Source organism: Lissotriton helveticus, chromosome 3_1 (assembly GCF_964261635.1).
Source record: "Lissotriton helveticus chromosome 3_1, aLisHel1.1, whole genome shotgun sequence".
Classification (NCBI taxonomy): Eukaryota; Metazoa; Chordata; class Amphibia; order Caudata; family Salamandridae; genus Lissotriton; species Lissotriton helveticus.
The window spans coordinates 116,162,477-116,175,314 of NC_136061.1; the positions used below are offsets into that span (position 1 = coordinate 116,162,477).

Here is a 12,838-nt window from a genome sequence, read left to right on the forward strand (position 1 = left end):
CTTTTACCACGCATGCTGTTACAACGCAAGTATTACAACGCAAACCTTTACAACGCATAGCGCTTTGGGGTGCTGGATAGTGATTAGTTTAATTTACTATTCCAGGTTTTGTCAGATTTCCAGGCAGGATTTAGAACAGGGACAGGTACCGTCGAGCAGACATTCCGCCTTCTAATGCTGTATTGGAAAGTGGTCGTATTGGGCAGGGGCAGTTTATATTTAGTCTTTATAGACTTGCGGACTGCCTTTGACCTGGTCCCACGAGCCCATCTGTGGAGTGTCCTAGATGGGTTGGGTATCCCCCCTTATTTGTTGGCTTTACTTATTAAGTTCCATGAAAGCAACTTTGCCCAGATTAGATGGGGTGATCAGGGGCAAAAAACATCGCACATTCCTGTAGATAGGGGCGTCCGCCAGGGTTGCGTGCTAGCCCCCACTCTGTTTTCACTCTATGTTAACGGAGTGGTGGAGCATCTTCTCCAACAACCATCAGACGCACCATCCCTGGCTGGTAGGAAAATACCTACGCTCCTATTGGCAGATGACACCCTTCTAATCTCAAAATCACCAGCAGGCATCCAAAAGTTGCTTTCTAGCTTCAAGGTCTTTTGTGACACCAAGGGCCTATCCATAAATATAAGTAAAACCAAATTCCTTGTTCTTAACCCCCCTAGGAAATCTGCCATTCCTCCTGCTCTAGACTCAGTCCCACTTGAAAGAGTGAAAGAGTTTGACTATCTGGGCATTCGACTCTGTGACACCATGACTTGGAAGGCCCACCACCAAAAGGTCTTTTTGACCCACAAGAGGGTCACAGGGGCCCTGCTTAAAGAACAACGTGCCTCATCTTTTAAACCTATTGGGGCACTATTAGACATCTACAGGGCAAGGGTGGTGAGTGCAGCACTGTATGGTGCGGAACTGTGGGGCGTGCAGAGAGTTGACACCTTAACCTATCTCGAGAACAACTTCCATAAAGATCTCATGAAGTTACCCCACAGTACCCCCTCACTCCCCCTCTTACTTGATGCAGGTACTCGTCCAATATGTGAACAAGCTAGGCTACGCCCCCTCTTACTATGGGCCAGGATATGGAATGTACCAGAACTGTGCAGCTATGCTGATGCTCTGAGAGAACTCCTATCCCTACCGGGATGGCACAAGGTCAGCTGGCTCAGGGAAGTCAAGCGGCTTCTCCACGAATTGGGTCTAGGAGATGCTTGGGTCAATAGAACGGCACCATCTAAACAGACGCTTAAGAAGATTTACTGGTTATGGGTGGCAAATGAGAGAATGTGCAATTCTAAGTTATGCAAATCTGCTGTTGAGTTTCTTTTAATCAAGGAGCTCCCCTATAGAGAACCATACCTGGATCTAATTCATAACCCGGGCGACAGAGCATTGTACCTCAAATTTAGGGTAGGAGTACTTCCCTTAGGGCTGTTAACTTCTACCTGGAAGCCACCACTACAAACCATTCCATATTGCCCGTTCTGTGATTCAAGGGTTGAGTCCATTGCCCATCTGTTGTTTGAGTGTTGTGCATATGCAGCGCCTAGGTCGAGATGGCTGAAGCCACTATGTAGGAGCTTGGGCACGAGTTCACACATGGAAGCACTACAAATATTACGTTCAGATGCTCGTCCCTTCTTCGCCTGTTGCATGGCAAAATTTTTGGGCTGGGCTTGGCGGATAAGATCTGCCAAGAAACTGCTGCTCCAGTGATGTGTCTTTTGCTTGAATCTGTCCCCATGTTTGGGCTAATTATCCACTTCCTTGATACTTTCGTCGACTTTGTAGATTTTTATAATGTGTATTGTCAAACTGTTTTTTTCTATTGCTGTAATGTAATGCTTTTATGATATGCTTTTATATCGAAATAAAGCTATTCAATACAATTTACTATTCCAACTCCAGTCCCCATGGACACTAGGGAAGGTGTTGGATAGTAAATTAAATCTATTCCCTATCCTATAGCGTCCCCCAGCGCAATGGGTTGTAATGGTTTTCGTTGTAAAACCTGCGTTGTAAAAGCACTGCGTTGTAAAAGTTTCGTTGTAAAGGATGTTTCCCATTAGAATCTATAGTTTCTAAACATGCGTCTCCACCCACCACACTGAGGTCGATGCCATCAATAAACCAAAAGGCAAGAGGCAAGTTGGCTATTAAAATATAATAACACATCTAATAGAGATGCTTTTGTACAGTGCCCGTGCTGAACTGATACTTTTCAAGGGGTTCTCAAATGAAGTTCTAAAGCAAAAGAAGTGACAGTAAAATAAAGTGAATGCAGTGCCTAGGATGACACAATTTGGTCAAGGCGGAGCGGCTAGGACTGATTCAGGTTTCTGGTTTCACATAGTGCCCTTCAGCCACTAGATGAATATCTCTTTCAATATCTTGTTGTATAACAAGTGTTTTAATTCTTTGAGAAGTGCCATCAGTACACTTTGTTCAATAAATCTACATATTGCACGATAAAACAACTTGTGACAAGATTTTCTAAAAAAATAATAAAATTAAGAGAAGGCAGGCTACTTTATTTTAAAGTTGATATCACCTACTTACCTTGACTTCACAAAGATCCAATTTCAGAATAGGCTCAACATCTTTAGGGAAGGCAGATACATTCATTAGCATGACCATACCTGTCAAACTCACATGGTGCCACTGTGTAACACACAATATCAACTCACATCACACGGTCTCCCAGTGAGGAGCTTATATCACACGGTAGAAGGGAAACAAGCTGAAAACCACCGTAAATAGTGGTTTTCCCGCTCATTTTCCCAGGCTTTGAACAGCCGACATCCATTAAGACATGTGAAAATACCCAAGGACATCGGCACCAGCCTCAGCAAGCTTTTGTGGGGGGGAGGAACTTGGGGGCAGGGTGAGGTTCAAACGTGCCTCTTAGGTACTTCTTGCCACGAGGCCAAGCCCCCTCCAAGGCCCAGCCCCCTCTTCACATGGTAAGATTTTTGTTCAGGTTGGCAGGTATGCATAACACGAGCCTCGGAAACCCCACGGAGTTCACATGACACACGTGAACTGCAGAGACCAGCTGCATTTCAGATGGTGGTGGCATTTCAGATGGGCTGTCCAATAAGACCCTGCAGAGTGACACTTACTTTCACTACCTATCCATCCACAGAACAAACATGGAGCAGCACTGGGCAGCACCCCCTCTGTTGTGGGAGGGGCAGTGGAGCTTAGGGTAAGAGCATAGGCAGCTGAAGCCCAATGACGAATTGGCGTATTTTGGGCTCACGTTCCAAGAGGACATCGAGCTGAACTAGAGAGAGGCATTTGGATAGAGCCTGGCTCAAGCAATCATTGGCTCATCCATCGCCACCTGTATGTGGTGTGGTGCCTGTACCGTACTTTTAATGCAATATCACTAGGAGTAAAGGGTTTGCAGCTCTTCACCTTCTGTGTAGCATGGTCTCCTGTGGGTGGGTCACTCTTCAATGTTGAGTGAGTTGGGTTTTGCGTGTGTCTGAGGAGAGAGAAAAGAAAAGCCTTCCTACCCTTCCAGTGAAGAACTGGGCACACCCGCTTAGTTCTCACTGAACCTCATTCATGGCCTTGAGAAACAGTGTTTCTTGCACTGTGCTGAGGCAAAACAATCCCATGTCACGGGCGGCCTAATGCCAGGCTGGTCAACGTTTTAACATTTTAAAAATGCTGGTGTACCACGTGAAAAAAACATGAAAAACACATTGACCAATAGGTATTGCATAGGCATCACCTACTGGCCTTGTCAATACTTACTTAAAGATTATAATGTGAAAAGCTTTTTTTTTCTAGCAGAAGGCAGCGGGGAAGGGGCAAGAACTAATGGGGGAAAGGGGCAAGGTAAATGCGTGCAGGGAGGGGGGGAACAACTGGAATTGTATTTTAAAGTACCTCCAAAAGTACACGGTCAGTGAAAGGACACTGGCAGTGGACAGGAAGCTGTATTTCGTCCGCACTCCGCCGAAGGGACAAACATGCAAAGAAAAAGGGAAACCCTCATTTGCTGACTAATGAGAAACTGAGATGCAAAGAAATCAGAGTAACAATGCATTCAACCAATCGTAAAAAATGAGGAGGCTCTAAGCCTTTTTACGTTTTTTAGTTAACAAAAGATCTCACAAGCAACCGTACATACACTGTCTCAAGAGAGACTTTAAAAGGTGCGGCGCACCTCACCATTATAGTTGGGTCCTGGCCACTGTCATTCCTTGCCTGTCTTCCCACAGTATTGTGGTTGGTGGCTGCCTCACTTCTTTGTGGTGACATCATTCCTGTCCTGATTGTCAGCCTTACTACTAATCGTCTGCAGCAATGAATAGATGAAGCAATGAATGTGGTCGAAATACCATTTGAGAAAAATTCTGTATCCTAAATTGTGTTTACTAAATATCACCCCATTAAATGTAATAATATAATATTTACACCTAATGAGGTAGTATTTTTGTAAACGATATTTAGGCTGAAATAATTAGGTCAGGTGATAGTTCTGTTATTAATATTTCATTACAAGACCAGAGGCTACAATTATGCATTATTCCTTTAATGCCACTCCACCTACCACTTGAAAGAACATGAACATGAATAGTCCATGTACTGAACAATCTTCCTCTTTAAATACTGCTCTTCGCTCAGATAAGTACTTCTTTATCCCAACAAGCTTTTCATATTGTTATTGCTTTTAAATTGGTTTGCTTAACAATACTTTGGTTTCCAACCTATGGAATCATATTCCCGTTTTTCCCCCCAGTCGTTTTGGTGTTCATATTACCAGTAGCTTTGGTGTTACATAAAATAGCATTGAGAATTAATGTGCACTCACTAGTAAGGGCTAGAGAAATGGCTATTTGTGCCATTACTTACATAGACAGATATATGTGCACTTCCTACAGTGCATGCATACTTACATGAAAAGCTTGAAAAAACCCAAAACTTGCCATCAAATCATAGCTTTCAGCTATCCTGGCAAGCAAATCATCTTCCGGCAGTATAGCAGGTAACATCCTGCAACTTTGTTTCACTAGGGGATTAATCTCTTTTTACTTCCATAGAATGAATTGGTGATTAGATTTCTTATTCTATTTAAGCTTTCAGTTGAACCCCCTTTTTAGGTTGGAGAGTTTATTCCTTTAGGTTTACAGTAACGTTATAATTTGCACCTATTTTTTTATAAAGAAGCACCTTATTTAGATTATGTCAGAGAACGACAGCCTATAAATTTATGCCTTATGTACAGTATTCCCGAGAATGACAGGACGTCCCATGACATCCCAAAGGGGAAAGTAATGCTCAAGAAGCACAAAGCTAAGAGTGGTTCTGAGAATGAATTATGGTCTATTTTGGAGGGAGCCTCCGACTGTGGGGATAAAAGAGGTTTGAAAGAAGAAAGACCAGTCATGTTGAGAAAGGTCTTTACCCTTAAAAAGGAGGCCCAAGCACCTAAAAAGGGAATGGTGATCTATGCAACACAAAAAAGAGGTGTTCAATGAGGTACAATAGAAGAACGGTGTTCTATGCGGCAGAAACAAAAGAGGTGTTTGATAAGGCATAATGGAAGGATGGTGTCCTATGCGGCACAAAAAAAAGAGCTGTCCGACGCAGCATAATGGAGCTGGGTGTCCTGAGGGACAAGACACGGCTACAATGGTGATGGGGGTCCTGCCAAGATATGGAAATTCTGGAAATTGAGTATGGGGAGGAGGAGGTCCAGAGAGACCCAAAGGGGATGTTGGTGGAGATGACCTCTTCAGTGAGGATCAAGTTGCTTCTACCTCCAAAGATGACTTCAGGAATCTGTTAGGAGAGAATATGTTGTCGCCCCACAGTGTTAAAAACACCCAGAAGTACTGATGGGTGGCCTATTAAACATTTGGGTAAATACATTGAGAGGTGGAACAGATACCACTAGAGAAAGAAGGGAGGAATGTCCTCAAGGCCGAATGTTCTAGGCCTTTAATACATGACAGGTATGCCTAACGTCCAATTAGCAGGGGCCCCAGGAAGGGTCTACAGAGATTACTCAACAAATGTCAAGATCGCCTTGACATTGTTGGCTCATCGACAAGGATCATTGATATGTCCGAAGAGACATATTTTTGGGGCTTTTATTAAACTTAGAGGCTAGAGGCTAGCGTATGTGCGCTATGATTCTCCTAGGGAATGTCAATGCGGGACTGAAGGCCAAAAGCACAAGGCAGCTCTAAAGACAATCAACCCCAAGATGGGAGATTTAGCAGAGAAAGAGACCGCAGAGATCCCTAAGGAGCTCGTTTTTGGCAAAGACATGGTGACTGGGCAAGGGGCCAAGGTCACACATTTTACCCAAGTGTGGGAAAACATTACCCAGGATCCATGGGTTTTAAGAAACTGTCCAAGGTTTCAGATTAGATTTCTCAGAAACCAGCCTTTTTCAGTAGTAAGGGAGATTTTGAGTGCAGATTAAGAAAAAGTAGTACACAAGGAGGTACAATCTATGTTGTTAAATGGAGAGATTTTATAAGTATGCAATGAAAGAAGAGTTTTCGTAAGTACACTCTTCCAAGCAGAGAAAAATGACAGGGGAAGATCATCTGTTTTAGACCTAAGGGATTTGAACCGATTCCTGATGTACAGACACTACAAGATCGAAGGGAGCCATTGTTTAAGAAGCATGTTGCTGAAGAGACAATTAGTTGGTAAGTAGGATCTGAAGAATGCCTATTTTTACAATCTCCATTGTGAAGAATAATGAACCTCATTTTAGGTCACTAAGCGCAATGGACTTTACTAATTTTGTTCCCTTCCATTTGGCCTTCATTCAGCACCATGGTGCTTCACCAACATTATGAGGGAGATAAAGGTGCGTAAGCATGGTTTTCTTAATTTGACGATATTCTGTTTATGTCCCAGTGTCAATCTCAAATATTGTACGAAAGCTTCCAGGTAAGTCTGGGGTACATACTGAACATAGAGAAATCGATCCTCTTCCCTTCACACTCTCTAGACGTTTTTAGGGATCCCAATAGGTACGCCCAATATGGTTCTGATTCAGGCTACAACTCTAAGAGAGCTTGCGAGGCTACTAAATCTACTATCCTCTTCAATTCAGGCAACATTTTGTTACACTATCATGCTTTGGAAAGGATAAGGTAAAGGCCTTTCCGGAAGGGTTATGGTATGGTGACAAGGTATCTCTAGATCAGGAGGAAAAGTGGGAACTGATTTGGTGGTTAGAGAATTTAGATGCCTGGTATAGCCAGGCAATCTTTGGGTGTGCATGAGACTTCATTCTGGAATCTGATGTGCACCCCAACCAGGTTTACCTGGTTGGGGTGCACACGATGGTTATACGGAAAACGTGTTGATTATGATCGAACTCAGAAAGATAGCATCATTTAAATTAGTCTGCACAGCAGAGCAATATTAATATAATTATTGTGAATGGTCCATGTTGGTGTAGTGGATTATATAAATCACGTAGGAAGCTCATAATCCTTGTATCTTTCAGATTTAGCCAAAAAACCTTCGAGTTTTTGGCTTACAACCCAAAATCAGTTTGTGGGCAGAGTAATTGCCTGGAAATGCAAATATATCTGCAGAGTGGAATTCAAGAACTTTGAAGGATTAGAGCAAGTGATGTCTGAACAAGTTTGTTTCAGGGAATTAGCTTGGTTTTGAGGTCCTCTGAAGGTAGATCATTTTTGCAAGCAGACTGACAGTTTAACTGAACAAGTATTATAGTTCGATGCCAGATCCAGGAGTCCTAGCAGTGAATGGATTCATTCAGAGTTGAAAAGGAGCGAACGGTTACGTGTTTCCATCCTTCATAATACGTCGTAGAGAGTCCTTCAGACAGTGAGAGAAGAGAGATTCTCATTTATACCGATAACCCCGTTTTGAACTTCTCAAGCGTGGTTTCAAATTATTTTGGTACTCGCTTGTGACATTCCACTTTTCTTCTTCCTGCTACTGAGGGTCTGTTGAAAGACATAGATGGAAAGGAGTGTCCTCTGGTACAGTGAGGGACTATGAACTATCTTACATGGAAAGTATCGGGAGATCTTCCAACATGTCAGGGTCCAGGAACCCTTTACTGGTATATAAGAATTTGGTTACCTTGGTGCATGACAAGGAATGTGAATCCAGTGGAAGGTGCTATAGTTGAAGTAGATATCTGGTAGATCAGTTTGTAAGGGGTCTTAGTTATACAGCTTTTATCTACTACAGATCATTAGTCTCCGCCGGTCACAGTCTGACTAATGGTATGAGCGTAGGGTACTATATTTTGGTCAGCTGAGTACATAAGAGCATCAGATTAAGAGGACCTCCTAGAACAAGTTATGAAACCCTATGGGTTGTCAATTTGGTTCTTGTCCTTCTTTCCTAGGTGTCCAGGTAAAAGATATTTAGATTAGAAATAATTTACAATACAACTAGCCTCTTTTTCATGTCTAACCTCTTGTCATTGAGCTTCAGATATTTCGGCATGGGGTAAGTAACAGGTGCTATGACCCCTACAGGATAACTTTATCCAAGAGTTGATTTATGCAAGAAATTGTATGTAGTGGATTGCATATGAGAATATGATTCTCGAATGAGTGAGTTTCGGCCTTGTGGTGTTAACCAATTTTTGCTTTCATTTCTGAACCCTTTTTAGGCAGTTACCACAGTTTCTATCACAAGATGGGTGAAATGTTCCATGCAGCAAACTGGTGTTAATTTGCAAAAGGTTCAAGCTCATTCTTCTTTGCCTACTCAAACCTTCTGAAGAGGTGGAAATCTGGAAGATGTTATGAGAACAGATTGGTCTAATGCCAATTGAACACGTCTGATTTGATATCAGAGAGCTACCAGCATGCCTAATGGTAGCCTCCGGTCTTGTAATGAAATAGTGATTCAAATAAAATGCCAAGATAATCTGAATTTCCTTAAAGCCATGGCGGCTAACATTTTCCCACCCTTCCATGCAAATGGTAAATAAAATATAGGGTTAGTATCACAGATTAATAGAATGGCAGAGTTAATTCTGGCTGCTGTAGGGTTCTTCATTGGTGCACTATGAAGCAAAAGAGGATTTACCACTTGCTTAAAACATCACAGCATTTTCTATCACCACCCGAATCAAGTCTTTCATTATAGAAATATGACAAATGTTCAGTCTAGATATCAGTTGCTCTTCTTGGAAAATCTCAAGCACAAAAAATTATAGGAATATAAAACCCCCATCATTTTCTGACAGATTTCATCTGGGCAAGGGTACTGAATCAACCGGCGTGGTATCTATGTACAACTAACATATGTGGGTTGATAGTGGTGGTATTAGCTAATTCTCTCCTACTTATCTTCTTCAGGAATACAGGACATATCTTTCACCTGGTTAGCTTCATTCCTGAGCCACAGCTTAAAAATTATTTTGAATCATCCCTTTGACTAATCATAGAGAATTCTCTGGAGTGGTATACCAAAGGGCAATGACCTTTCATCTTTACTTTTTAATATTTGGCATTTTTTAAATTCATTGACTTCTTTGATAGATACACAGAGGGCACTTAGATCCTCCTTCAGATGGGGAATGTTGGTATTCTGAGCAGTATTTGGTGACACATAGTTAATATACAAATCATACAAATTAACTCTGAAAATAGAAAATCACATACATCCTTGTATACCTCTATGGCACCACATTAGCGGAAAATGATTTTCTACCGCCACTCTGTGGAAAAATGATTGCACATACATACTTTTCTAACAATATGCAACATAGTTTTGTTGATCGCAGAATCTATTCAGTAATTTAACTCTTTTCTATACAGTTTTACAAAACATAGCATTTGATCTATTTGATCCAGAAATGCAAAACTAACCCAGGTAATGCTCTTGGACCAATGTACATCAGAAAGCGTTTGCCTTCTTTGTCCCTAACAGATCGTTGCGCTCAGCCACCCACCGACGGATGGTGATCCCACGTTTCCGCAGAACACGGCTCGGGGGGTCAGTATCTGTCCGTTAAAGCAGCAATGGCATGGAACTCCTTGCCCCTGGAATTACGGAACACTCAGGACCTCAGACTATTTAAAAAGCAAATGAAAACCTTCCTCTTCAAGCAGTCGTGCTAATGTCTTCGCTCCATCGGGTCACTGTTATTTTGCGCGCCAGGACACTCTTGAGTATTTGTGCGCGGTATAAATCCATTATAACATAACATAACAATGCTTAAAAATGGTATGCGAAATTAAAAGTTGATCCACTTAATTTATTTTGCCTTTTTAGAATAATACAGATCATTATGCATATTTTACTCTAATTTTTAATTATACTGTATTTGACTACTTCAAATAAGTTTTCACAAATTTATAAGGTACATATTATCAAAGGCATCCTACCTACTGGAGAAGGTAACTACTTACTTTCCCTCAATTCTTACAACATTGCATACGTATCCAATATTTGGATTGTTGTTTGTTAAAGTGCTGCAATGATCGTCGATTGTTATAGCTTGGAATTTGTCCTTGAGATCTTTTTCAAGAGAGTATTTTGCAGAACGACATGCCCTGAAAACGAAAGCAACAAGAAACTTGAGAACAGAACATATAATCAAAACAAACTTAATGATATTTACAATTACACCACAATATGTGACTTTCCACTATTGTGCTAAATTGAAAAGCAAATTGCTTTACACAAGATACTCTCTGACTCGAGGTACATATACTTATTGTTGGACCTAACACTCTCCCCCAAACACTTTGCCTTTACCACCCACTTTTTTGCTGAATTTGTTTTTGCTGGACTTCGGACTCTGTTCTCTTTACCACAGTTAACCAGAGCTATAATGTGTGCTCTCTCTCCTCTAAACATGGACAAATTGGCTTAAACCCAACTGGCATAGTTATTTCCTTGTAAGACCCTAGAAAAGGGTATTACATCTACCCAGGGTTTGTACATTAAAAGCTACCAGAAGGCCTGCAGCACTAGCAATTATGTAGAAATTAAAATTGTCTCAGGTCTGCCCCTGCAGCCTCTATATGCAGTTTTAAACTGCCATTTCGACCTGAAAAATAAACCATTTCCTGGGCCAAAACCTCCCTTTTTAATACATATGTTTTCCCTGCGGTAGGCCCTGGACAGCCCAGAGGGGAGGATACAGTGGGTCTGATTCACAAAGGTAAACTTAGACAAAAGTCTAACTCTACGACTCTCGGTATTCGCAAAGGGCATTTACGAGTAGTAAAGTTAGACTTTTGTCACAGTTACACGGCAGTTTTGGTCTTTAGTTTAACTGAGACAAAAGTCTAACTTCACTGCTCCGAAATGCCCTTTGTGAATACTGAAAGTCGTAAAGTTGGACTTTTTTCTTAGTTTATCTTTGTGAATTGGTCCCAGTATATTTAAAGATCTGGACATGTACTTTTAAGTTTTTCATGTCCTGGTAGTGAAATACTCTTAAATATGCTTATTATGGTACATATAGAGAAAGACTGATACATACTCATCGTGATATTTTTGACAGGTGTATCACACATCATTGACCTAGGTTTCTCCAATTCCTTTCCTTGGATGGAAGTCAACAATGTTTGGCATAATGAAATGCAAATAAATAGTCGAAAATGCTTAGTGTACTCATCGCCCACCTTGAAGACAGTGAGCCAGGATGAGCACAAGAGATTGATATACATTCTCTGTGATATTTGTGTTGTTTCAACACAAATTACATGATTTGGCGATTTTTGTCATGCCAATTTCCTTACACATCATGGAATTAGGGTTTATCTCCTTATATTTCTTTAATAATTATTAAGATTCTGTATCATGAATTAATTGTAAATAGATAATGCGCAGAGTGCACATCACCCAGCTCAGTACATAGCCTCGAGGGACAAATTACTTACCTTTGGTAATGTATTATCTGGTAGAGACACTGTCTAGTCGCAGATTTCTTAAATTTTTTAATTCTCTCCAGAAATTTTTGAGCAGTACCTCTGCGCGCCGGGGATGGCTCCATGATGACGTGGACTATGGTAGTGATGACAGTGGAGCCACATAAGTCCCCTCCGGCACGCGGACGTCAGTATCTTCTGTGAAACCTTCTGCGTCAGAATGCGGAGACACTACAGAAACTAACTGTGAAAACAGTGTGTCAAAAAAGATCAATATACCTTTAAAAACATAAAAAGAAAATGGAAATAAATGATATCACCATACTCAGGCAAGGCCCATAAGGAAAGACGAGGTAATCATCAGAGGATTAAGGAATCTGCGGCTAGACAGTGTCTCTATCAGATAATACTTTACTGAAGGTAAGTAACTAATAGAGACATCTAGCCAAAAATTCCATAACTTTTGAATTAAATACCATAGCTATATACACCCAGAGAAGGGCCTGCGAACCAATACAAAAAAAGTTCACAAAGACAACTAGCTGGTCGAAATTAACCACAGACCAGACATACATAGGAATTAGATGAAAAAGAGCATGGCTCCTTATAAAAACCGTGGTAATGACTACAGACAATGCAAATAAGAAACAACCCCGCAGGCACGGAAAAACCCAAGCCTCAAAGGGAACAAGATAATACCCTGTCAGAAGACATCTGACAACAGACAATAGCATTTAACCCCCAACGGGTAAATGAGCCCTTGAACTAGAGGGGGCAATCACAAAGCTAATGCCATGTGACCTATATTCTCTAATCAGAAGAGAAATATCTGAGGAAAATCTAACCTAATTACTCTAGAAAAATCCAACGGCATGGTTCTACTCATCTCCTTGGCGCCAGTGGGCGCTCCATTGGATGGAGAAGGACCAAAGATGAGGTGTAGAGAGTTATAATACTTCCTCATCTGG

At 41.3% G+C, this 12,838-nt stretch overlaps 1 protein-coding gene across 1 annotated transcript in view; it reads right to left on the bottom strand.

Moving 5' to 3' along the window:
- The window catches only part of TEKT1 (tektin 1), a 112,664-nt gene that overhangs the window by 36,529 nt on the left and 63,297 nt on the right, over positions 1-12,838 (bottom strand). The window contains exon 5 of the mRNA XM_078683538.1: positions 10,401-10,544. Within this exon, the coding sequence (XP_078539664.1) occupies positions 10,401-10,544 (144 nt within the window). The remainder of the gene's footprint in view (positions 1-10,400; positions 10,545-12,838) is intronic.